Genomic DNA, 27,451 nt, shown 5'->3' with positions numbered 1-27,451 from the left:
TATAAATGCTAGAGGTCTAATGTTTTAAAACTCTGTATAAAATGAAAAAAAGTTCTATAAGGGTCACAGTGTGAACAGTTCTTAACACAAAAAATTCTGCCCACACACTCATTTTCTCTTCTCTAATTTTTGGTGAGCCGGGAAAGGAAACACAAAAGCAAAATCCGAAGAAGATACAGCACCAAAGATTTGCTTAAGCAAGATTTACTGAAATATTAATAAATGTGATATTTTTATTTCTAAATTTTCATGAGAGAAATGGCCTCATCTCTAGCATTACTTCCTTGCTTTTCAACTAGTAACATGAAGGTATTTTAAAATACTCCACTTGTGGGTATTTATCCAAAGAAAATGAAAGCGCTAATTCAAAGATACATGTACCACTATGTTCACTGCAGCATTATTTACAATAGCCAAGATATAGAAACAAGCTAAATGTCCATTGATGGATGAATGGAAAATGAAGACATGGTATACATATAGAATGCACTCCTACTCAGCCATAAAAAAAAGAATGAAATCTTGTCATTTGTAAAAACATAGATGGACCTTGAGGGTATTATGCTAAGTGAAATAAGTCAGACAAAGAAAAACAAAACAGCATATGATTTTACCTAGATGTAAAACCCAGAAAACAAAACAACTAAAGAAAACTCAAATATAGAGAACAGATTCTTGGTTGCCAGAGGGTAGAGGGATTAGGGGTGGGCAAAATGGGTGAAGAGGTCAAGAGGTACAAACCCAGTTATAAAATAAATAAGTTGTGATATAACATAAAAACAAACAAACAAACAAAACTCTTTTTCTAGTTTAAGATCACAATCTAATAGTTAATGAAGATTACATTTCCAAAATAATAAAACGCACTCCAAAGAAATCAAACAGTGGTATATAATTTATAAAGAACTTTTGAGTTAATTTAAGGTTTCTGGGGTTTACTTACTATAAAAAGCTCAATGTCATGGTAACATTCAAATTGCATAAGGAATACCTACATTAACATTTTTTGTAATTCCTCAGCAAAAGTTCATATTGAGAAGTGATTTTCTTACTTTTGCTTCCAAAATGGTAAAATTCTAAACTAATAATAGAAGGATCAGCTGTACAGTGAATGGTGAAGGCATTTCTGAGAGTAGTAATGGGCAAAAACAAAATAAAAAAATTTTCTTAACTTTAAATATTTTCTTGAATAGCAGAATTAAAACTAATGCTCTTGCCTAAAATAATCCTCTGTTTTAATTCTTATAATTGGAACTTACTGATGAAATTGTCGGGCCAAGCTATAATAATATTCAAATAACAGCTTATAAGAATAAATACTCAAAGAAAACAGCCTCAAACTTTACAGGATGCAAGACTAAATGACATGATAGGTAATTATATTTTAAAAGTTCATATCACAAAAACAGTGTTTCTCAGATTAGTCAGAAACTGACCTTTATTCAGATAACCACAAAACTATAAGATTAAAACATGAAAAACTAGGAACATACGGATATATAGAGGCAGCTCCTAAATGAGAAATTTCAATATTATAAAGATGTTGATTCTTCCCAAAATAATTAATAAATTTATTATAATTCTAATTAAAATGCCAATAGAGTTTGTTTGTTTGTGGTTGGTTGGTTGGTTGGCTAGATGGTTTTGTAACTTAGTAAAGAGATTCGAGCTGACAGGGGCTAGGGAGCACAGGTAAGAAAAAGAACTAAGAAAAATAAGGCAAGTATTGAGGGGAGCCTCGACTTAACTATACATTAAACTCTGTCTTAAAGTTAGAAAAAGTAAAAGAATGTGGGACTGGTACAAAGGCAGAGAGGAAAGTGCCCATTAGGGAGCAGAGGAGCCCAGAAGCAGCAAAAAGAGGCTCAGAGATATAAGCTGAAAGGTAGGAGACCTAGACCAGTATCACACTACAAATGTCTTAAGGACCTCTCTTTTGGAAAGGAAGGATGTTCTCTTCCACTGAGAAAGAAGAAAGAGAGATAAGGTTTAATACTAGCCATTTAAAATACTACATAATAGAAAAAACTAAACCTTACTGTATGCAATTTAAAAAAATCAACCAGGAGAGGAGCAGTCGGGGAGTCCTAGGATAGAATGCGACTGTGACAAAAGCATCTAACTGAATTATAAATGTACAACATAACCTCACTGAAGGAGTGGGGAAAAAAAGATGCTGGCGTAACTGTGGAAAATGGTGTATGACATAGAAACCATAAGGCTAAAGATAAAAAAGGAGCTGTACATAAAAGCTAATCTAGTTGGTAAAGGTATTTCTCATAGTGGTACAGATGAATAATTCTGAAACCACTACACATGTACAATAAGATCAAATGAATAAATACATGGATGACAGATAGTGAGAGCCAGATTTCTCACTGTTGGAATGAATCATATGGAGCAGATTAGAGTCCAGACATCAGTATGATCTCGTGTTTAGCTTTAATATAGATACGGATGGACAGACGTAGAAATACAGGTATACGCATACACATGGGTTATAATACATAAATATATTTCCTAGTTCTGTCTGCTGAAAAGGTTAAAAGCAATAACATGCCAGTAGCAACAGGCACATCCAGTGTTCAGATGCTGGTTCTGAATACCACTGAACAATAAAAAGAACCAGGGCTCCTAGGAGAATGGCTCATTCTAGGGTTGGCACACAGAATATACAAAATGAGCCTGGAGTATTTTGTTGGTCAAAAATCAAAACAAAACAAAACAAAAAATGGAGGCATGTCAAAGAAACACAGGAGCTAATCTGAAATTTAGCACCCAACAGCCAAAGCTAGAACAATTTGAGCCTCAAAATAAATTACACCATATTGGGTTACCACTCACTGTATAAAATAAATAACCATGAGTCCATGCAGATATAAATAATTGAATAAATAAATGGGAGAGAAGAGATACTCCAAATATCAGAAGAATTCCAAATAATTTATGTAAATACTCCCCCCTCAAGGAAGGCGCTTAATTCCCACCTGAGTGTGGACCATGCTTGGTGATGTACGCACACACACATCTTACAGAGGGAAACAAAACCTCCTGTGCAATTATCTATGAAGTAAAGACAAGAAAAGGCACTTCTCATTCAGGATAAAAAATAGTAAAGTCGGTTTGCTACTAAATTAAGATCCTGAAAGATTTTACTTATATAAAAAAAGTAGATATATTTAGCTAGGTCTAAAACTATTGAACCAGGAAGGTAACATGGTTTAGCAAAAGCAATGGACTTTGAGTCAGAAGATTTGGGTTGCAATCCTCACTCTGCCAGCTATAATTTGGATTACTCTCTGGGTAAATTACTTAAACTCTCACAGGTTCCTTAGCAGTAAAACAAAGATAAAATAGCTGGTCCAATTCTGAAAAGCGTTCAATAGAATTACAGTATTTATGTTCTGTCACAGTCACTGCAAATTTCAGCAAGTCTCCAAAATATCGTTTAAAAAAAAGTCTTCAGGACCCCATATAATTGGTTTTGGAAGTTCCAATGATAAACTGGCCTCCTTAATTGATATGTGGGAACCAAAGGGACCATGTGTATCTTGTATTGCACCATCAACCACAACCCTCTCACTCTCTTCCTTCTTGTAACAGGGATTCTTAGAAAAATGACACAATAATCAGTTTTTAATGCCTTAATCTCTATTCTCACTGAAAGGCAAAGAGGTTTCTGCTTCTATTCTACTTACTGAAACTTTAAATGGTAAGGGCATTAAAGACATCCTAAAGGACAAACACAACAGGCGCTTCTGTCATGACAACTTGTGTGCTCTTTCTTGGCTGCACTTTGAGGATGAGGGCCATGTCAGCTAGACCAATGCTAGTTACTGACATCTGTGCAGCAATGAGAAGAGTTGACTTAAACACTCTGGCAATACCACAACCCTAAAAGTGTCCTTTTACTTACAAATAATATTGCTTACTTGTTTAAGTGATGGATGGTAGATTTTTATTTGGTTTTCTGCAAACCCCTAAGGAGAAAAGCAAAACCACATGGTTTAAAGTAGAAGTTAAATATGTAAGTAGAGGTTAACATAGGTTAAATATTAAGATCAGAGCCTAATGTCAAAAACTAAGCCACAATCTGATACGGTCCAACAAATTTAAGATGTGCCAATCCCAAAGGGTGAGGAATGTCAACCTTGGTAGATTATGTAGTCAAGAACTCTGCACAATTTACATCATCTCATTATGTTTTATTCAGAAATGCTATGAATGAGATGGATATAAAATAATTCCACAATAAGGAATTCCACTATGTGAAAAATTTTCAAACAACCCTTAAAGAGATTTCATTGGGCACATAAGATGAAAAGAAAAAGTCAGTGGAAAAGAAGAGGTTTGAAGGCATCACAGAGATATTAGATCCTAAAATATATGAAATATATTAGAAAATATTAGAAAATATATGAAACATATGAAATACATATAACAGCTAAGGATTACAGAAAAAGCACTTTAAAGATGGAGTACACCCAGAATTTCCAAAGATAAAGCCTGCCTGAGAACAAAATCAACACAGAGAAAAAGAAAAGCAGAGGTGAGAAAATAAGAGACCCAGAGTTCTAATGACACTGTTTTGAATACTAGCATCCAGTAATGCCTAAATGGAACTACCACGCAGTCTTAGCATTTACATGACCTACTATATGCCATTCCTTTCCTTTGTGTAAGCTAGTTTAAACTAGTTTCTTTCACTGATTACTGAAAGAGTTCTGATTAATACTGCAGTATCAATATTTTAACTCTGCATACTCCTTGCACTAACAATTTCTCTTCTAAAACTCCATCATACAGAATTGCTCACCTATGTGCACAAAGATTTACATGCACACACATACACATACACACACATACACATGCATAAACGCATACACACATGTGCACACACATACACGCACACATATATATATGGATGGATGTTAACTGAAGAAGCAGCATTATAATTAGCAAAATCTTAAGAAACAAATCATCCAACAGGAGATTAATAAATATATTACATATGCACTATGAAATACCATGTAATAGTACTTTTACTCAGAATGAAATGGGTTTTGAGCAGGAGAAAGACATAGTTTGACATACTATAAAAGAATCCCTCTGATATACTAAGATTAGACTGTGGTCAAATGCAGAAAAAGCAGGGTCAGAAACAGATGTGTTAGGATGCTACTGCAGCAATCTAGGCAAGAGACAATGTGGCTCAGACCAAGGTATTAGTGGTCGTGGGAGTGGGGAGAAGTGGTGTGATGGTATGTGTGTGGCTACATACACATACAAATATATACATACACACACACATAAAGATTTGCTGATTGGCTGGATGAAGAATATAAAAAAAAGGAAGGTATTAAGGATGGCCCACAGTTTCTGGCCTGAGCTGTTAACAATGGAGTATTTCTATCTGATGGATGTAAAAACTGAATCATTAAGAGATTTAAAGACCTGTCCAAGGTACATTAATAAAATGGTGGCATCAGTAGAACCCAAGTCTATCTGAATACAACTCTTAATCACTATACTTCACTGCCTTATTTATCTAAGGACTATTAGCATCTGTTAGCATGCTCAGTATGATAGCATAATATTTTCTTAACATGAACTAATAAAAAGTACTATATATTATATCATATATTAGCCAAGGAAAAATATTTGTTAACAATATGCTATAATTATAAGATTTTAAGTCACCTTTAGTCAGCAAATGGTTTAAGACTGAATGGCATTTTAATTGCCACTGAGGATTATTATTGCCCTCTAAGATAACAAGCTTCATGAAATATCAATACCCATTACACCAAATTTCCACTACAGGAAAGAACACAAGCAAATTTGTTATTTGTGCTAATACTTTTAAAAGAAAGCTAAAGTGAAAAAAAATACATCTATGCATATTAAATTTCTAAGTAATCCATATCACACTTGAATACTCTTCTCCAACTTGAATGAGTACACAATGTATGATTCTTGGACTAGATTCTGGAACTAAATTGAACAGACAATGAAGCAAAACTTTCTAAACATTTAAGTCCCCTCCATTCGTTTCATAGAGGCCTGAGCACCTTCATACTTTAGTGCATTAATAAAAAGTATGTTTTAGGAATCTCTGGCAGTTTACTAATATTAGATGAAAATCGAGGAGGTAGAAATTATATCTTAAAAGACACTTTTATGTACATCAGTTGAGCCACAAGAGACAAGAGAATTATGAATCATATAAAACACAGGTATAGCAAGTATAAAGAATGACAGAAATGTCAAACATGCTTTGGAAACATTTAAAATTAACCCATAATATCAAGCTAACTGTTTCAGCTACAAAGATGCTACTGTCATAATTAAGCAGAAAAGACCTCACTTCACTCTTCAAGACCAGAAACCTTTGTACTTCATCGTCATTTTAAAATATCTCCTCATATGTAGCTGTATACTAGCTAAACCTTTTACAAAGTAGTCACCTACCATTCCTCGCTGGTCAATGTCTTAAACTTAAATCATCTAGAAATGTTTAAAAGGCAGAGGATTATTATTTACAAAAGGGAAGAGGGGCCAAAGTAATATATAAAACATTTTTTTAAGTGACCATTAGACTATGTAGCCCTTCTGCCACATTCTAATTTGATTTTTCTAGTCAGATAACCAAAACTGATAGAATTTTGGACATTAGTTCCAACTACAGAGAGCAACCAAACTCATGAAAGACTGAGACCAAAAATGTCGTCACCTCCTAAAATAAGTTATATAGCTGCTTCCTACCTTCTGCAAACCCAACTTCCTATCTCTCAACTCCACACTAATCCCTGTGTACACACTAAAAGTAAATTAGAATTATCCAAAGTATTTCATAATAGTGAACTCGAATAAAAATAGTGAGAAAATTTTATTTGACCATTTATATCAACTATTCACATAGTTAACTATGTGTAGCTATCTTATCCTCTAAAAATAACAAACTTAAAAAAAAGTCATTAATAATGAAAGTGATATTTTAAATTTCTAAAAGAAACACAAATGACTTAAACAGCCAATTCTAGTACACTTAGTGAAAAACATGCCTAAGTTTATTAAGCAGCTAAAAGGGAAAAAATTGTAACATAAACGACACTGTTCTGATGTGAGGAGGTATAACAGTATATCAAGAATGAGTTTACTGACTAAAACAGAATAACCAAATTCAGGCCTTTATTTGTCACTAGACATAGTTTAGGAACTCAAGCTATGGAATTAACTTCAAACAAATTCTGAAAAAAATATATTAAGCTTTTAAAATATGAGACATAAAGTCTATTTTTCTAGTATCTTTAAACATTCAACTGGAAAAGACTCTAGAACATGTGACTTAAAAAAAGCAGTCATGACAAAGTTCCTGTATTACAACATGGGAATTTAGCCTTGCCATCCCTCATCCTTTAAAACAAAACAAACAAACAAGCAACAACAACAACAAAAACACCAAAAACAATGTAAGGGTTATTTCCTTTCCCATCCATGAGGTAAGGAGTTAGTTAATTCTGATGAGCTATGGCCCTAGAAGTCTAAAATTTAAATAGTTATACCTAGTGATGGTAAGTAATACAGGGAAGAAAATCTAAATTTCCATGGTCAATGAAATGTAAATAGTTTACTGACTGTTATAACATAGTGTTATGTTCAACCTCAGTTTACATCAACTGAATGCTAAAAATGTTTATTTTGATTAAATGTTGGAAGAATGCTATAGTGGAAAAAACATGAGTTTTAGAGTCAGAAATTAGTTAAAACAAATACCATATTTTATTATATAAACTTTGACAAGCCAACTTCTCTGAGTCTTGGTTTTTTCATCAATAAAATGAGAATAACATTGCCTCAACAGCAGTTTTGTATTAAATAATGTAAATCAAGTATTTAGTAAGAAGATTGTTACAAAGCAGTGCTCTGTCACCATTAAGTCTCTTCCCAATCTGTCTCCTGAGTGTCAGAATCTCCAATTCAGTCTCATGCACCAAGCTTTTTACTCAGTAGTGTGCTGGTAAATGTGTTACTGGCTTGGGCAGGAGAAAAAAGCCCGGATTATAGCACTGGTTTATAGCACTGGCTGATTTCTGGGGTGCAAATACTCCCACATAGCTGATCTCTAGTTACTAACATGAAGTCAACTAAATAGAGTTGGAAAGAGATATGCGGTAGCACAGGATTGCTGTCTGTCTCATTACTGTTTTATTTTTTCCACAAAACTTTTACATTTCGAAATTATCTTGCTTAACTGTTTAAGTATTTATTGTCTGTTTTCCCTGACAGAAATATAAGCACTATAAGACAGGAATCTTGTCTATCCTGTTCTCTACTGCAAAGTCAATGTAATTGGAAAGATTCCCCAAATTAAAGAAACTAAAATGTAAATTTTAAAAAAAGGCTACTTCAAGCAAACACTCACACCCTCAAGTTCAGTAACACTGCTCCTTTTGTTTGGAAAAGGAAGAATAACCATGACCAGTAAACTACTAAATGCTTAAACCTAGCTCAGACAATAAAAGTGGGCCAGGAACAAGGACAACATTTATAGATGTCAAGCTGGAACACCATACTTATAAAACCCAAGGCGGGCAATCTTATCATTCTCAATAATACACAGGCAGTTATTTTATGGTTCTAGAAAAGGAAACAAATACTATTGTTAATAAGTCATGAATTACCCACTGTTTTATTAATCCAGCTTGCAAGCCCAGCCTTCTACACCTTGAATTTACTCTACCTGTACGAATTAACATCCGCAAACATTCTATAGAGTTGTGATAAGCTGCTTCATGAATTGGCATCCATCCCCTGTTATCCGCAACATCGATGCTACATCCCTTTTTGAGCAGTTTTCTTAAGATTTTAACATTGCCTTCCCTGGCAGCAAGTCCAACCATGGAGCATGTATCATTGTAAGCCTCCGTAAAATCCATTCTTTTGACCAGTCTACAAAACAAGGCAAAAAGAAAACATTATAATCAATAAAACAACACTGAACTCATAGAGATTAACAGATCGAAGTGGACCTATGTAGCATCTCTCACATGACTGCTGAGGAAGAGTCTGAAGTGGAGAAAGTGACCTGTCACACCACAGACCCTGCTAGAGTCTAACCCAGGAGTCTCTCTGGTGAACTGGGATTCCTTGGAATGTTCTCATTAAAGACATCAATGGAGTTTTGAGTGTTTATTTAACCTCTGGAAAAGGTGTCTGAGCAGCTTCTTCCTACAGGTTTCTGCTCCTACTCATATCCCATCAAAATGTACTCACTAACTGTTGATGAGAGAGCTAAACACTTCCAGTTAATCCTAAATGCATACTCTATTATGCAGAGATGGCCATCTAATGACCAGCAATGCTCAGCCTCAAGAATTAATCTATAGCTCTCTACAGGAAAAAGCTAAACCCAAAGAGGCTAAGGACATTTATTGAAAAAAGCAAAGTTAAGTCGTAATACTAGTTTTCCTGCCTCTGCTGGTCCTTTCCAGAAAGGACTAAACACTCAGCTTCTCCTTCCTTGATGAAACTGTCCCACTGACTGGATATACTGAAATGAATAAAGAGAATCATAAAAATATGAGTCCAGCTTTCCTACACCACCAGCCCAGAAAGTTCCTCACAGCATTATTGCCCTCTTCCTCATCATCTCCCTTCAAAATTCATTTCAAATACCCCTGGTGTCAGTGTCCAGTATAGCTGTCAGTATATAACTCTCACGAAGACAATTTCTTGTTAGTCACACTTATGAGGCAGGTTGAGCTAAGTCCGATTCAGGCTTCTCCCAAGGGATAGTCCCTCTCAATAATACTCCCATCCCGTATTAGTTTTTTCTAATAATCTTAGGAAGTAATTCAGGAAATATCAACATATCTAGTCCAATACAGGTGAAAATTTTTCTAGAACCACATTCTAAATAATTTATCCAGAAAAGGAAGGTTTGAGGGAAGAGATTTAAAAAAAGCACACAGCATTTCCAGTGGTAAATTTAAACTTATCCATGGCCACGTTTAATAATAAAGCTATTATAATAACAATTAAGCTAAATATAACTGCAGAAACTGATTCTTTACTGAGCCAAACAGTTAAAATTAGACATGGATTAATCTGATCGGATCAACTAGTCCATTACTAGGAAAGTGAGATATTTATTACAGAATATTTAATTATTTAGTTGACAGTTATTTACTGAGCACCAACTAGATATCAGCAATATGAAGGATATAACGATATAGACACAGATTCTATCTCAAGTTATGTATAGATTCAGAAATGATAAATATATGTTATTCGAAATAAAAGACAGAAAATGCCAAAAGAAAAGTACAAATAAAAAGTCGTAGGTAGTCAAAGGAAGAAGAAAGTACTTCAACTTGGTGAGGTCTATGCTGAGCTTTAAAGAATAGGGAAGATTTGACAATGAGACAATGGACAGAAGGAAAGACATAACCAAAATTATAGAAATGAACAAGAAAAAGTAAAGAATAGTGAATAAGGGAAACAATTGTTTCACTTTGTAAGGAAGAGTAAACAAAGAACAGTAGAAAAATGAGGTTCAAGATACAGCTGAAGGCTCTGGAGAATCTTAAATATTAAGCTTACTGTTTTGAACTATGTTAACTTCTAGTCCATTACATCCAAATTTCACCCCAAAACACACAAACGAATCACATGGTCTAGGGTAATTTATAAGCACTCCAACTACTACGGGAATTTTTTCTATGTAGTAAAAACAAATACAAACAAGAATACTGTTCCAAAGACATGAAAAACAGCATTTGAGTCAAAACAAATATGAATCTTTTTCAATCTTTTTATTGGCTTTTCTCAGTTACAAAAAAATGTTTATAAATTCAGATTAGTAAGCAATACTAATTTTTTCAGATGAAAAAAATACCAGAACTGGGAAATATTTTGAGCTTCTTATGGAAGAAGCCAAAAGAAATGTACTATAACAGGATCATTCCCTTCAACCCTTAACACCAACTAGTTAACATGAATGAATATAAGACCTCCTTTTACAAAAAACCTTCCTATGTTCTAGACTAAAAGAAAGTACAAACAACTCAATGTGATGTATACACCTGAACTGGATCTTGGATTGGTGAAAAATATCAGCTACAAAAAGCAATTTTGAGATAATTAAGAAAATTTGAATATGGAATACATTTGATGATGTAATTATTGCTAATTTTCTTAGATGTGATAACGGCATTGTGGTTAGTAGGAGAATGTCCTTATTCTTAGAAGTATTTAACAGTGAAAAACCATAAACATGCAACTTACCTCAAATGTTTTAGATAAAAAGTATATACAAAGAAAAAAGTAAAGCAACTATGGCAAAATATTAATTACTGGATCCATGTGGACGCTATATGAACGATCCCTATACTTTACTAACACTTTACTAACATTTTTGTATGTTTCAAATTTTTCAAAAATGTTGGGGGTGGAGGAAAACTAACCATCTTAAGCAACCTGGAACTAGAACTTGGGAGAAAATATGAAAAGACTAGGTTATTCTTAAACTAAGTTTTTCTTTGTAGCAGTTTCCTGCTGATTTCTTAAGAACACAAATAATATTCTTTGAACCTGGCTGTTTTTGCATTCTTTTATAAAGCTAAAGACCGTGGAATAGTTAGAAATCCTCAAAAAAAGAACAATCATTTAGTAAGTCTTTCGTTTTCACATACAGAAATGCAGGCCTGATAGTCTAAGTGAGCTTCCTAAACAATATTTTAGAACAGTAGGTCTAACCAGCAGATCTTAGCATTTTTTTTAGAATCCTTGACCTATGGGAAAATTTATAAAAGCTATAAAATTTCTCCCCAGAAAAATGAACAGACCCCAAACTGTGTAAAAATTTCTGGAGATTCCTCAGATAGCTTTCAAAGCCCGTAAATGAGCCAAGATCTTTGCCCATTCTTTTCTGAGTGAGCTGCTGAGAATACTAAAGACGATAAGTTTCTTTTGCGTTTTGCGTGTAAAATTTGCGTGTAAACTTTAAATATGCAAGAAAATTGTGTTGCAATAGTAGCTCTTGCACAAGCATACACTTTCTGCCTTTATTTGAAAGATAAAAAAGCAAATGATTTTTTTAAATGTACGTAAAGTCAAATACGGGTCATGTTCCCAGCTTGTGCTCCTTTGACTTCTGTAATATGGGCAAGAACCCCGATTTTCAAAATGTAACAAAATGTCTTTACACGTGCCAACTTCCGTACCCATATATCCCTTCTCGGTTTCTAGACCACATGTAAGCCAGAACTACAAGCCTCTTTTCTCGCACTCTCCCGGGTTCGAAAAAGGGAGATAACTCGACCTCAGAGCCACGAACCCCAGAAAAGGATTGTGGGTATTGTAGTCCGCGCACGAAAGGAAGGTTAGGGTAATTTACAGAGGCTGCAGAAGAATCTATTGCTTAGCATTCAGAACGTCAATGTTTCCTGATACCCTAAACAGGGAAACAAAAAAAAAAATAACGTTGACCAAGTCAGCACACGTACCTCGAATGCAAATCCCAGTGTGCTTTGCGCAACCAACCAGGCACTGAGGCTACTGCGCAGCCGGTAACTTGCCTCCGGCAAGGAGCACTCCCGGCCCTCACCTCGGGGACTACAGCGGAGGGGTTGACCGCAGCCGTGTGGAGACAGAGGTGCAAGGAAAAGATGTGGGTTTTTGGTTACGGGTCGCTGATCTGGAAGGTAGACTTCCCCTATCAGGACAAGCTGGTCGGATACATCACAGGCTACAGCAGGCGCTTCTGGCAAGGCAGCACAGACCACCGCGGGGTCCCCGGCAAGGTGAGCCGCTAGCCAGTCCCCCACACTTACTGTCCCTGAAGCGTTCCTCCCCAACTGCTGACCCATCTTCGCAGGACCCACATCCCAACGCTTCCCATGTGGGTTAGGGACGATGCTGTTATATCTATTTATCTTGCTCGGCCACCTGCCTCCCACCTCTCCCAAACCTAGGGCACTCATTCTGAAGCCACTTCAGATGCTGTTGGTTAATTTCCTTGAGGAGGCGAGCAGCATGGGCACAAGCACACAAGCTCATAAAAGGCTGACCCGCTGGCAGGGGGCCCCATCTCTGGGCAACCTCTGCCCCTCCTCCCCCGCCTCAAAAAAAAAAAAACGGCGGGAAAATCAAGCTTTGAGTTACCACGGAGTTGAAATACTAAAACCAACTTGGAATACCGCTTTTTAGAAATTAAATGTGTTGGCATTTCTGCATTCTGGCAGACTTTCATTGGTTTGAGCTCAAACGTATATGTTATTTCTGGGGTTTCTTTATATCTTTACAAAGGTTATATTTTACGACACCTAAGGTCACAGAAGAACTAGTTTCCAAAATTACCTCACGTTATTAAGGAGCTTACTTTGATCACTTTGGTTGTCGACTACTAGCAAAGTTAAACGAGTTCCTGGTTACTTGAGTAACATCATTATATCCAGCGTTGTTTTAATGTTTCTTTCTCCATGGTTCTCCTCTACATTATAAATGTGAAATGTTAAGTTCTTTGATTCATTCTTCAGTCAGTCATGCAAAGACATTCATCTCAATATGTTTGTACAGAGAATTAGGAGCTCACTGTTTATGGAAATTAGCCTTGTATTGGCTGCAAAGCAACTAATCTGTAAGGAAAACTTAGTTTGGGGTAACTAACAATGGGATAACTTCAACATTTGTTTTAGTTAACCTAACTTTTGGAAGAGGACAAAATTTTTAATTACATGGTCTCTAAAATACAATGAATGTTGTATAAGCTTAATTACCATTTTTTAAAAAGATTAGTATTGGTCCAAAAGCACAATAGCATATTTTACTGCTCTAGTCTCAACCAAAATGTATGTTTCTTACACAGCACATTCAAAGAAACTGTCAAGTTAATACAACAAAAAGAGGGGAGCTCTAAAAGCCAGTATCTTTTTACTTAAATTTATTAAAATATAGGACAGGAAAGTTTGGGGGGGTGGAATTGTCTTGGCTAATAGTTTTACACCCACTTTTATTTTAAGAATCCTTCAGAGCAAATTAAAGTCTAAGTACTAAACATTTTTTTAAGTATACTGTTCTTAAAAAAAAAAAAACTAGAAAGAACATTATTATTTTACTTAACATTTTTTATTGTAATGGATCACTAATCTTATATATTAACTGACAAACAAAAATACAAAAGCCTACAGCAAATGAGAAGAATGACATAGACACTATGTCATAGGACTGTTTTTTACAGCAACATATGCTCCAAGTGAGTCATCATTATGTATGAAATGCGATATTAAACAAATGTTAGACTTATTCCCACATACTGCAATTGACATTTGTGGGAAAAATACCAAACTTACTAGCATCATTAAATTATGCTTTCTTTTTGGCTTCATTAAACTCTAATTTCTTCATATATTTAATCAAGTATCTCATTTATATATAACTAGCAATTTCTCACCAAATGAAGGATCTATTCAAATGTGAAGATTATTTCACATCAGAGAGAATAAAAATTACAATTTCAAAAAGAGGAAATGTTTTAACACAAGAAATAATCATGAACATTTACTAAATCCCTAACTTCTAGATCAGAAACATTACTCATTACTCAATAAAAGCTCCCATCATGACTCATATTTCATGACATCTTCCAATTTCATTCAGCTTGAAAGACCTTCAGTTTCAATCCCCCCAAAAAATCATTTAAGTGCATTTATATTGTTTCTCAATAACAATATATTTGTATTTTAGGAACAAAAGAGCTTAAGTTGTAGAAAATATATCAGTAGTACCAACAGTCCATGTCTGTTTCATCCATAAAGCAGTCACAGGGATCCATTTATTTTCTTTTAAAATGACTCTCTATATAATGCTGTTTTCCATAAGTCTAAGACTTTACTACCCCTCCTCCTCCTTTCAACAATTACTACTGGGCACTTACATATAAGTGGAGACAGTATGCAAACAACAATACCTGATAAGTGCTATAAAGGAAATGAATAAAAGGATCAATGAGAGTTTAGGAGGGGCTGCTGCTGCTTCTCTACTGCTGCTACAGTTGTCTGGGGAGTCAGCCAATCCTTTATGGAGAATGCCAAGAGGATATCAGAGGGATATGAAAGAAGAAAGGGCATGCCACACTAAGCACCAGTATATGCAAAAATATGAATGTTTGTAAAAGTAATAGATAATTCAGTACAGCTTGAGGGAAACGGGTAAGAAATGAGGTTTGTAGTTAAGTCATGCTAAGGAATTTTATTTTATCCTGTGTAATACAACCCTGAAAAATTCAAAGCACGGGAATGAGTGGCCCAATTTTTGCACCAAAAAGTCGTTCTAGGGCCAAATAGAGAAAAGAATGGAGGGAAGCAAAATTAGAAGCAGGCAGTGAGATCTCAAAGAAAGCGACGGAGATAAATTGGAACCAGATTCAGAAGATAAATGAGAAGACAGAGCTACCAAGAATTGAAGACTTAGCTGAATGTAAGGGGAGGCATGGAAAGGTGCAGTACAGAACTTGCCACCTGGACCACTAACATTTCTTACGCAGAATCTACCTCCTCCTCACTTTAACTTCATTTACTACCATGATCTTCCCCAAACACTTCTTTTATCATGCCAGTCACCTGTGACTCAAGTGCTAGAGTAGCTCCTTATTTCCTATATCTCCCAAATTTTAACAGCTTATTTTCCACTGTCTCCTAATTTCAATTCCGCTCTTTGGCTTTTCGAATCTAACTCTCTCCTATTTCTCATTATCTTTTTGCATCATCTTCCCTACATGCGGGACCCTCTGCTAAAGTCAGACATTTAGCTTGGTATGATACTGTCTCTAGGCCCTCACTTCTCAATCATGAGTCACAGTACCCTTTTACCAGAATTTTGTCTTCCTTTCTGACCACTCAAGACTTGGAATTCTTACTGTACTTAATAAATACCATACATCTTAGCACTTAAGAATTCTCTAACTAAATTTCACATGTTAAGTTCCTATTCCAGAATTACAATGTAAGCTCTTGGAAGTAAGAATTAAAGTTTTGTGTTCTCTACAACACAGAGTAGGTATTCAATAAATAGCTCCTAATTAATTTTGAAATCAAAAATAATAGGGAAATACCTACATGACCCATAGCAATATAGGTATCCTCATTGTAGCATTATCTTAAATACAAAACAAGTCAAATCTAAATGTCCAATGAAATAGCACAGGAAAATTTAAATTATAGTTCATTGATGACAGAATATCACACAACTATTAAAATGTATGAGAAGACTAACAAGAAAATAAATAAGAAACAAAATCCCATATATTCCATGATTACTAATTATCTATACAAGTAGACAAAGACTAGAAGGAAATAGCAACAAGGATGACACAAATATATGAATGATTTAGGCTCAATATTTGCCAATGGGCATCAATCAAGTAAGTAAAACTGTGGTTTACAACTCAGCATTCTCACTAATGATGTTATTAACATGATAGTAGATACATAACCTTTGGCACCAGGTAGGAATTATATTTTAAAAAAAAAAAAAAAAAGCAAATTCTCAGAATCAAACTCTGAGAGTGTGACATAGCAATGTGTGTTTATCACGCCCTCCAAGTAATTTTGATCTATACGAAAGTTCGAGAACCACTTCCCCATAGGAAAGCACCCTGGAATGCCATGTTTTGTGCCTTAATAGAACTAAAGCAATCTTTTCTTTTCCTAAAGGGAAAAAATGACCAGAAGTTTTATGTGTAACTGTTTCTTCCATTTGCCTTCCATTTTAGATGAGTCTTAGTCACAGGTGTGTCTTTTAATATAACCATTTTAAGTCAACATAATATATACCTAGTATGTACAAATTGAAGGGAATGGCTTAGAAAGGCCAAGATAGTTTGGATAAAGTAGATTTTCTCACTTAATTCATCTTAAAATTTATGAAAAAAACAGAAATGCTTTTAAAAAAAACTGTTTGAGCAAGTAAAGTTAAAATATTCCATGTCAATAAGTTGCTGATGCTTGGTTAGTTGATTAAATAACTTCAGAAAAAACTTTTTTTTTTTTTTTCCACTTTTTTTAAAACAGCCTGGAAGAGTTGTGACTCTTGTTGAAGATCCTGGGGTATGGTATAATTACTTTTCTCATATAGTCTTTAATCATATAAGCTTTTGAGATGTTTCTCAGTTTTAATAATTAATGAAATTGTATTAACAGTTATTACAGACCATTTGAACTACACTAGGTCTAGAATTACTCTCTGTTTGTTGTTTCTTTTCATCTGTTGGAAAAGGCTGGAATGCAGAATGCAAGGTAGATAACAAAAGAAAACCAAATGGCATGTAGTCTTTTTTTTTCCTTAATGAGTTTGTTGATAGAATTTTGTGCTTCCTTTGACATTTATGAAGCCAGTCTAACTACCACTAAAATTAAAATGGAACCCTTAAAGCTCACCTCATATTTGCTAGGAGTCTTATATTTTCAGCAAAAATCTTAGTTAGGAATTATCACTTTCTTTATTGCCTAAATTTATCAATAGCGCAACAGGTTTTTAAAGAGGTTGGAGCACTAGAAAACTTATTTACCCAATATTCCTCTGTTTCTTAAATATTTTCAATCATTTTATCGAGATTTAAATTCAGTTTTATATTATGAAGTTAAAGATTTAACTTTGGAAAGGATTTCAATATACAAAAATCTTCAGTGAGCAACAGCAGATGAATAATGTTAGAATTATGAAATGCTTTCATAATTTACATTAGGAATAGCATCTATAAAAATGGCTTCAAAGGTAACTATAACCCTTAAAGTTAATAAATGGCACTTTGTTTCTATAGAATGTTAATTTATTCAAGAAGATGCTTAGCAACCTAAAGTTTAATAATTAAAGTTAATAAAGGTTGTCAAGAAACTAGAAAATCTGTACTATAAAATGTAAATCTTGCTTATATCACAGATATTTTATTAATACTAAAAAAAAACTTTGCAGCTATAGTACATTTTTTTAATGACACTTTGTTCATGGACTCTCTTGACAAAAGAGGTTGCATGTAGTATTCTGGATGGAGTAATTTTACAAAGGATATTTGAAAGTTTGTTTAAGCAGTGAAGAAATGAACAAAAAATGAAACTGCTATAGCCTTAAGTAAAATTGATTACTACAGAGCTTTAAAATACAGAACACTCTGTAAAAGGAACACCTAATATGTAAAAAGATAAGTGATGTTCAGCTCCTAGCTGAAGGGAGTTGGGGTGTCAAAACTCTCCCAGCTAGTACCCCAACATTCATATCCAGCCAGCATCTGAGGTAGGCTCGAGTGATTACAACACTATGAAGCAGTATGGAAACTACTGCCCTATACCATCAGTGAAATGTTTATGGATTTAAAGCTTTAGAACTATATTTTTAATGCCCAAATAAAGACCTGATATTTTTTCACTTCAGTTTCATTAGATAAAAGATATACTTTCAAAAATTTAAACAAGATAAATATCCTGGTGTGCAAGAAAATTATTCAGATTGAAGAATTTAAAATGCTGATTTCCTTTATTTATTTGTACCTCTTCAGTGTACCAACTGAAGAAAACTATTGATTTCTAAGATTATACAAGATATTTTCTTAGATTACAATATCTCCTCACCTATTTTAGCCTTGTAAATACTAAATAATATATTCTTTTCATTTTTCAACAGGGTTGTGTATGGGGTGTTGCTTACAGATTGCCAGTAGGAAAGGAGGAAGAAGTAAAAGCATACCTTGACTTCAGAGAGAAAGGAGGCTACAGGACCACAACAGTCATTTTTTATCCAAAAGATCCCACAACAAAACCATTTAGTGTGTTGCTTTATATTGGAACATGTGATAATCCTAATTATCTTGGTCCTGCACCTCTGGAAGACATTGCTGAACAAATTTTTAATGCATCTGGTCCAAGTGGAAGAAATACAGAGTATCTTTTTGAACTCGCAAATTCTATTAGGAACCTTGTGCCGGAAGATGCAGATGAGCATCTTTTCTCTTTGGAAAAATTAGTAAAGGAACGTTTAGAAGGAAAACAGAACCTCAATTGCTTATAAAGACTTAATCATTGACTTTTCCAAATAAGCACAACTTTTAGTCTTTAGAAAACAGTTTTTGCACAATGGCAGTATGATTTGGAAACGTGCTTACTTGAAGATCTTATTTATTTTTAATGTTATAGTCAAGATATCAGAATTTATAGTTTAATTGCAAGTATCCTAAAACATTCAAAATATTAAGGTATAGTTAAAGAAAAAATTCAAGTTTTAATATTATGATTTCCTAATTATATGATATTGAACATTTACTCATGAGAAGTGAATTCTTTAGAAAAATACAATGAAGGATGCAGTTCAAGCTTGTTTTTAACACAGTAAAAATAATTCTGTTGTTTCAGATCACAGTACTATTTTGAAGTTGTAGAGAATGAAAATAAAAGTCCAGTAAATAAGGTTTTACCTTCAGTACATTCCTATACAGTAATTCTGTAACCATGGTTTAAAATATACAAGCTTCAAATAATAATTAGAAATACACAGTAATTTAGATAAGATTTCATCCTTGATTATGAATTTCCTGTTCAGATAATAAATGAAACCCTTTCCAATTTAAGGACCCAAAATGGCATTTTTAATATAAAAATGTCCTTGGAATTATAATGTTCTATACCTCTCTTCTGAATAAATGCATTTTACTCATGGAAGAAACTCATTCAGCTAAAAAAGCAAAAATTACATAATACAAATCACATCCACTGAATGTAGCCTGTTATTTACTTTGTTAACCTTATACTAAAATTTTTTTTAAAAAATGGGCTTTCTAATACAAATTAACAAACATATATAATGAAAGTTTAGTGTTTGAAATGGCTTTTAGAATTGTAATTTTTAAAAGTGGCATTACCTGATTATTTTGTACACAGCTTTTTTTTCTGCTTCTATCTCGTCACCTAAACAAAGGTATCCGTTGAATAATAGTGTTGACAATGCTCAAGTAGGAAATATACATGTACGTTATTAATTCATGTAGAATTAGCCTTGATTCAAACTAATCAGATTATTTGATTATAGGTGATTCCTTTCTCAACAGGATAGTCTCTCTAAAAATCTTTCAACATGAAAAGAATTTCAGTATCATATTAAATCTAATATGAAACTTAATAAAAATTCCTCAAACCAAAGCACAGCTAATAACAGAATAAAATAAAGCTGTCCTACATAGTAGGAACAGTACTCCTTTTCATGTTTTTCTATTTATTGACACCTTATTTGGTAATTTACTCAGCTATACAGCTCTTTGAACATCTTCCAACATTTTCAATATTAGTTTTCCAGAAAGCATTTCACTTATCCTGTACAACAGGAAAGGTACAAACATTCATTAATGAGTATCTCATAAGAATGTGCCAGGCACTTCACATATGGAAGCATTTCCTGGATAACGCCTCTGAGCCTGTTTCCATAGTAACTTGTACACAGTTACACATCTAATAAGTAGCATAAAGCCAGGTTTCTCTGACTCTTAAGCACAAGATATTAAGCACAATATATTTAAAAATCCACCTGAACTTAACCATCTTCACTACCCTACATCTTTGGGAGGTAAGCAAGATTAATATTTTGTATAATGAAATAGTACATAGTATATAACTTGTTACATAAAGATGTTAGAGTTAATTTTGATAGATGTATATAGATTCCCACAAATAAGCTTATCCAAGATTTACATGCTATAATTCACAATCATCACACATGTGAATTCACAGATCTGTGCTTTTATTTTACAAACCTAGGTCCAAAGGAGTTTGTCACTCTACTATTTAACATATAACTGTGTTAACAAAATATCAAGGGGGAGGGATTACTTTGTGATCTCCACTTTATATGTCTTTCTAGCTTTCAGTCGGAAGTCAGACAAACTATATGAATATATACGTGGGATACCATCAACATTTATAGGGAGACCTCATTCCAAAGAGCCCAGGGACAGGGATATTCATTTTCACTGAGATGGGGAGAAACATGCCTATAATGGAAAAATTAAACAGTGCTGAATTAGAAGCTACGGTTTGGAGCCTCCAAATCAGCAAAAATCATAACAAAGTTACTATCTAGAGCATAACTTATTTTTGTTAGCAAAACCGTAAGTCTCTCTTTTTCAGCCCTTGGAACTCACTTTAAAAACATTTTCTCTCTGTCCTAATCACATAAAACTCAGACTCTCATTCCTCAGAGTACAAATAGGTGTTAAGTTTGAAGAATTCAAGAAAAGTATGAGTGTAAACCCTACACTGAGGAAAGAAACTTGTAATACAAATTTCTGATGGAGTAGATTTTTAAAAATAAGTCTTTCTACTCCTACTCCAGGCCACTATTATATTCCCTTTTCCCACTTCCAAACAACACATTCACTCTTCAATCTATCAAGAACTATAAACAAACACCATTTTATTGATACCACCTCTGTACACAAAAAGTTGATCATTTAGGGAAACAAAGGTGGTTGTGATCTTAATTCAGAATATTTGAAAGCATGAATATGACCCATTCCTTTAAGACTGATTTGAAAAGTTGACCACTGTCTATAGATATGCATGTCACCTTAAATAGGAAAAATATATCTTTTCATTTTCTACTAATGAAATATCTGAAATATGTATTATTTTACATTTTGAAAGTGTCATTTGATTTTAATATATGTAAAGCATTACACAGTAGCTGATATAATACCCAATAAATGTTCTCTAATAGTATTTTATATTGTATATTCAGAGTACCATGGGTCCAGTATTTCTGACATTCCTAATGATTACAATCATATGTACAGTATTTGGTTTATTAGATATTTTTCAAACATTTTACAGTCAACATTTTGTTCCATTATATTAGAGTTCCCTCTTCCATATATACATATCATTTTTAAATTATAACTTTGGAGCAGTTCCAAGTTTCAATGTAAGCATCATACTCCTATAATTTACCATCCCTGATTTTTTTTCCTGATTCTAAGTCAGTTAAATGATAAATGTGCTTAACGTTCCCTCTCATCACATCATGTTAAAAATCTACATATAAAATATTCCAATCATACCTATATTTTATCAGCAAAAATATTTTAACTATATTTTCTATTAATTTATACAGTTTTTGACACTCTATTATTATGCATTTCTAAAGCCTTTAACACTCTAAGCATACATTAAAAATTCAAAGAATAGTGGAATGATTTTTTTAATCAAAGAATTTTAACTCTTCCAGAGACAACTACTAAAATTATTCTATACATGAAATTTATATGATGAAAATTAGCTTTTTTTAGTTTCAGGGCTTTTTCATTCTTCTTAAGGTTCATTTTCCATTATAAGTGGTTTGCCAGCATACATACACACATTCTACAACTGGAAAAACCACCACTTAATCCTACAATTTATTTCTTCTTCCTGCTTTCCTATCCCTCATAGAATTTTTTAACTACAGTATTCTACTTCCTTATCAACTCATCTTAATCCCCCTCCAATCTAATTTTACTCTGCTATACTCCACCTAATCTCAAATCTCCAATGACCTCTTCCCTGGTTCAACCCAAGATCTCAGTTTTCATCCTTCTTTACAACTCTGATGCATCAAACACTAGTAACCAAGCAGCTCATGCCATTAATGCCAGAAGAGCAGAACATTTCATTGTATTATATTTACATCTTAGACTCCTTATTTATCAGATACACAAACTCATCAAATCCTACCTTTCATTTACCATTACTAGTTGGCAAACTTCCAATCTCTAGCCTACTTTCTTAAACTCTTTAGAACTCTGTCTTATACATAAAGCATGTACACAAACACCTGAAATTTAGTATACAAAAAACAGAATTCACTTCTTTTCCCAACTAGAAAATTTTTTTCCCATATTGCATCCTTGCATATGATACACATTAAATGTTGAATGATGATTAGAACAGAAAACAACAGATTTAAGATACTCATTAATTTAAAAGCTTTTGGAGAAGATGAATTTTCATGATATGTACAAAATGTAATTGTGCACCTTGTTTATATTAAATTTTACCCATTATTTTACTAAAAACTTTATATAACATTTTTTAATAAGTTAAAGTTATCAGAGAAGCCCTGAAGCCTATTTGTTGTATGGCTTAAAATGTTACATGAAGGTAAGATCTACCTATCCTTCAAGTGTGAGCTAGAAGATTTTTCAACTAAAATAAGAACCTTATAGTATAGCAAGAGCCAGACTTTATATTACATTTCCTTGCCTCTAATCGCTCTTCTTTCCAGTACATTCTCCTGCACTTTCTAAAATACAGAACTAATTTGGTCAGTAATCAAAAATTCCTTCCACAGCATACAATATAAAGTTCAAATTCTTCAGTCTGGTATTCAACTACTTACAATCTGGTGTCGGCTTATTTGTCACATTTTAATGCACCCCCATCCCTTGTTCCAGTCACACCATCCTCTTCATCCATTGAGACCCAGCAAAAATGAGGACTAATGACATGTAGCAAGCAACGACTACTCACCAAAACTACCAAGATAAAAAAGAACAGTCCCAGCAATAAAGAACCACATTTGGTGGAGAGACACACAAGCAAGCAAATCAAGTGTTACTTAACAGAAAGGCTATGACATAAAATATAAGCAGAATATAGATAGGCAAATTATTAAACTAGTAGGATCAGAGAAAGTTTCAAGGAGAAAAACAGTTGTTCATGGATCAGATAATAATAGTTAACACTTACATAGCTCTTACTATATATGTCAAAACCTATTTCAAGTACTTTACATATATTAATCCCCATTTTCTTAGATGATGAAAATGACCAAAATAAATTTAAGTTAAACTAACAAAATATCATTTATTGATTACTTATAACATGCCAGGCACTGTGCTAAGCACTGGGGGGGGAAAAAAAAGGAATTAAGGCCTTTCATTTTTTTTGAAAATGTGAAAGATGACAGCTTTCTCATATTGTACCTCCGCTGATAAGTTTTTTTGTTTTGTTTTGTTTGTTTATGTAGTGGGCATCTGAAACTTCAGATGAGAGAAAAGAAAATAATAGTTCCTTTTCCCTAATCAACTCTTGTCGCCTTTTAGGAATCCACTGATAAGTTTTAACCCAAATGAAATTCTTTCCTAAAATAGGATAAAATTAAAAGAATAAATAACAGTAAAAGAGAAAAGATTCATTTAATTACCCATATTCTAGAGCCATAATTTTTTTAAATAAAAGTATGCTTTGCCCAATTTTCTCAACAGCATTAATTGATTTGCTCCACAAGTACTTATGAATTACCTACTCTGTGTAAGACAAACTGAACACATGGATTTTCCTCCACTTCCTACCAAAATCCCACTGACATACATTCATTCATTCTGGAAGAGAGAAGGGTGAGATTATATTGAGGATTAAGCCAGTGCAGAGAAAACAACAGTCTCAAACAAACATGAACACATGCACAAGAAAACTGCAACCATGTAGAAGACATTCCTGCCAGCACAGCCTGGGGAAGTACCAAACCTAGAGGCAGCAGTAATAGAAAGAAGGAGGGGACTACAGGACTAAAATCAGTATGATTAAAGTATATATATGAAATAGCCAAGCCCAACTTTTTACTCTTCTCCTTTATTACATACAAAATCTAGCAGCAACAATATTGGTTTCTAGCTAAAACCACATCTGTTTGGTTTTTTTTTTTTAATAGTCTACTCTGAAAGCATCAGAGCATCTTCATGCTCCATAACAAAGCCCACTTTTATTTAGGAGAGAAAGGAAGAAGAGGCGGCTCTTTTCCTACATTTCATCCATTGACCCTAAAGTTAGGCCCAACAATCGACACCATGCTCCCTTAATAGAAGCTCAAGTTGAGGAAGAGCAAAAGCCAAAAGAAAAGGATGAAAATAAACAACGGACCTGAAGGTAGCACAGCTATTTCTTTCTATGAACAGAAGACAAATGTTTAAAATTTATTAAGTGCTATCCTCAAAGAAATCCATGAAGACACTGCATCCATTAAAAATGAGCAACAGCAAACCATAAAAAAATAAATAAATAAATAAATAAATAAAGGAAAACAGAAAAAAAAACCAACCACTCAAAAAAGAAATTCAAAAAGTTCATCCTTGCCTCAGGGCCTGTGCCTGGAAATTTCTTTGTGGCTTCTTCCTCATCATTTAAAGTCGCAGTTCAAGTGTCAGCTCACAGAATTCTACTCTGACCTGAGCAGTGCATCTCAGAGGTATTCTCTTTCACATAACTCTAGTTTCTAAGCAATATTTACCACTACCAGAAATGATCTTATTTGTTATTCACATGTTAAATACCCTTCCTTACTTGAACATAAGCTCTACTGAAGCAGATTTCATTACTACAGTCTCAGAGACTAAACCAGAGCTGTACAAATATTTTTCATTTTTATTTAGTCAAATATAGTAGTCCATGGGGTATCCATCCCAAGACTCCCAGTGGATTCTTTGAAACCATGGATAGTACTGAACTCTATATATACAGTTCTTCCCTATACATACATACTTATGGTAAAGTTTAACTTATAAAGTAGGCCACTAATATTAATAGTAAATAGAATAATTATAACACTACAATGTAATAAAAGTTTTGAGAGTGTGATTTCTCTTACTGTATTGTACTCACAGCATGGATACGCTGGACAAAGGGATGATTCACGTCCTGGGCAGGACGAAGTGGGATGGCATGTGATTCCATCACACTACTCAGAAGGGCATGCAATTGAAAACTTATAAATTATTTCTGAAATTTTCCATTTAATATTTTCAGACTGTAGGTGACCACTGGTGAAACCTCAGAAAGGGTAACTGAGGATAAAGGGGTACTACTATGTCTTTTTTCCTTCATGACTTGAGGATTTCCTATCTTATTGACCAGGATTGTTCAATTATTTTCCCTAACTTTTTTTCTATTGTTTTCTTTTGTTATTGTTGTTCACGTAAATATTTAATCTATTTGGAATTAATCTTTGTATACTTGAGAAAAAGGGTTTGCCTCAGATGATTCCAATGCAAAAAGTCTATACCCTCAAGAAATTGACTCGTTGTATAAAACTTAAACACTTCTGCAGGGCATATGCAACCTGCCCTGAACTAACTGCCTCTGTTCCACTACAGCACCAATCTCTGCCCTCAGACTATACCAAAAAGCTTTTATGGTCTACAAAAATTACACTTGAAATGTACTTCCCTACCTGCCTGATGAACACCTATGTATCCTTAAAACCCCAGTTCTAATGATGAACACCTGGGAAGCTTTTCCTGTAAACTCTAGAACTCCTCACTTATTTGTATCTCCACTCTAACATTCTTCTACTGTATAATTTATAATACCTGCCTCATAATACACATGAAGTACTTAGACTAGTGGACAGCACAAAGTAAATGCTAAAAAGAAGTTATTATTACAATAGGTTGCAGTTATTTGTTTGTGTTATCTCTCTTGCTATACCATGAGAGACAGAGGATAGAGACACATTTATCTGTCATTTTACCAATCCCAGTGATAGCACATATAAAGTAAGCATTAATAATAGGTGCAAAATAAATTAATGAACACTTCAATTCCGGAACAAAGTAATTTTCTTAACTGTGGATTCCTTATGTTTAAAAAAAAAAAAAGAATGTTTGATTTGGTTCAAATATGTGGGGTGGGGGTGCAGACGGTCCCTTAGCAGATCTAGCAAGAACATTTAGCTTTTCTCACCTCCAGAAAGACAGTGATAGGTGCTCTGTGGCTAACACTGTATAAACCCATTATGTAAGAAATTAAAACAATGACATTTGTTTTAAAAGAGGGAGAGGAGAATCCAAAACTTTTTCTTATCTTGAAACCCCTCAGACTTGTCTTAACCTTACGTGATCATAAACTCACGTTCACCTAGCCCTGAATCTCCCATAAGGAAACTTAGGTTCTCTGAAAAGCTAACACCTCAACTCTGGGATGGTGGAACCCCACGTGCGGTAAAAATATAGGGGGTGTGATGTCTATCTAGTTGCCTCCCCACGAGGAGAAGCTCCGTCCATGACAACCTCAGATAATTACAGTACTTATACTGTGACAGGTTTCCTCAGCTCGAGCATCCCTGAGTCCAGGGCTGCAGAGACTAAGCAAACTGTCCTCCGTTAGTCCGTAGCTGCTAAGAGTACTGAGATAATCAATGCTCACAGCAGAAGAGGCGGAGAGAAGCTTCAACCCGGAGAGATAAAGTGTCCAGATGCTATATGCAGAGAAAAGTAAAAAGAAAAGCAGCGAGAGGGTAAATAAGTCGGGAACACCACCACTTCTCACATGTCGCTACTTGGAATTTTCCCATCTAAAGCCCAGCACCCGTCCCACTCACACTCTCTTCCTCCTGCTCCAGTGAGGGTCAAACCGCTGCCCACCCGCCAGAGAGCCGCACG

At 34.2% G+C, this 27,451-nt stretch overlaps 2 protein-coding genes across 5 annotated transcripts in view; one reads left to right on the top strand and one right to left on the bottom strand.

The window, feature by feature from the left end:
• ASB3 (ankyrin repeat and SOCS box containing 3) overlaps positions 1-27,451 on the bottom strand; it is an 85,417-nt gene that overhangs the window by 57,787 nt on the left and 179 nt on the right. The window contains exons 1-2 of one of the 3 annotated variants that reach the window (XM_039887165.1): positions 27,391-27,411; positions 8,744-8,952 (exon numbers count right to left, since the gene is read on the bottom strand). In XM_039887165.1, coding sequence (XP_039743099.1) covers positions 8,744-8,939 — 196 coding nt within the window. In that variant the 5' untranslated portion in view covers positions 8,940-8,952; positions 27,391-27,411. Of the gene's footprint in view, positions 1-8,743; positions 8,953-12,227; positions 12,279-27,390; positions 27,412-27,451 lie in introns of those variants that run through there. The other 2 variants (XM_039887166.1, XM_039887167.1) reach the window with 2 other exon arrangements.
• On the top strand, positions 12,426-21,770 carry CHAC2 (ChaC glutathione specific gamma-glutamylcyclotransferase 2). 2 transcript variants are annotated; one of them, XM_039887174.1, is made up of 3 exons: positions 12,443-12,806; positions 17,073-17,108; positions 18,679-21,770. In XM_039887174.1, the coding sequence occupies exons 1-3, from the start codon at positions 12,672-12,674 to the stop codon at positions 19,060-19,062; spliced, it is 555 nt and encodes a 184-aa protein (XP_039743108.1). In that variant the 5' UTR covers positions 12,443-12,671; the 3' UTR covers positions 19,063-21,770. The 2 variants fall into 2 exon arrangements, with proteins under 2 accessions (XP_039743109.1, XP_039743108.1); XM_039887175.1 differs by lacking the exon at positions 17,073-17,108 and having other exon boundaries at positions 12,426-12,806.

Source organism: Pteropus medius, unplaced genomic scaffold (assembly GCF_902729225.1).
Source record: "Pteropus medius unplaced genomic scaffold, Ma_sr-lr_union100, whole genome shotgun sequence".
NCBI lineage: Eukaryota > Metazoa > Chordata > Mammalia > Chiroptera > Pteropodidae > Pteropus > Pteropus medius.
The sequence above is the reverse complement of the archived record's forward strand: the minus strand, read 5'-3'. Positions and strand labels throughout refer to the sequence as shown.

Excerpts from the sequence above, each read along its gene's own strand:
- CHAC2 (XM_039887174.1), top strand. The coding sequence starts at position 12,672 with ATGTGGGTTTTTGGTTACGGGTCGCTGATCTGGAAGGTAGACTTCCCC. Across the intron at positions 12,807-17,072 it reads ACCGCGGGGTCCCCGGCAAG|CCTGGAAGAGTTGTGACTCT; the intron begins GTGAGCCGCTAG and ends TTTTTAAAACAG. Across the intron at positions 17,109-18,678 it reads CTCTTGTTGAAGATCCTGGG|GGTTGTGTATGGGGTGTTGC; the intron begins GTATGGTATAAT and ends ATTTTTCAACAG.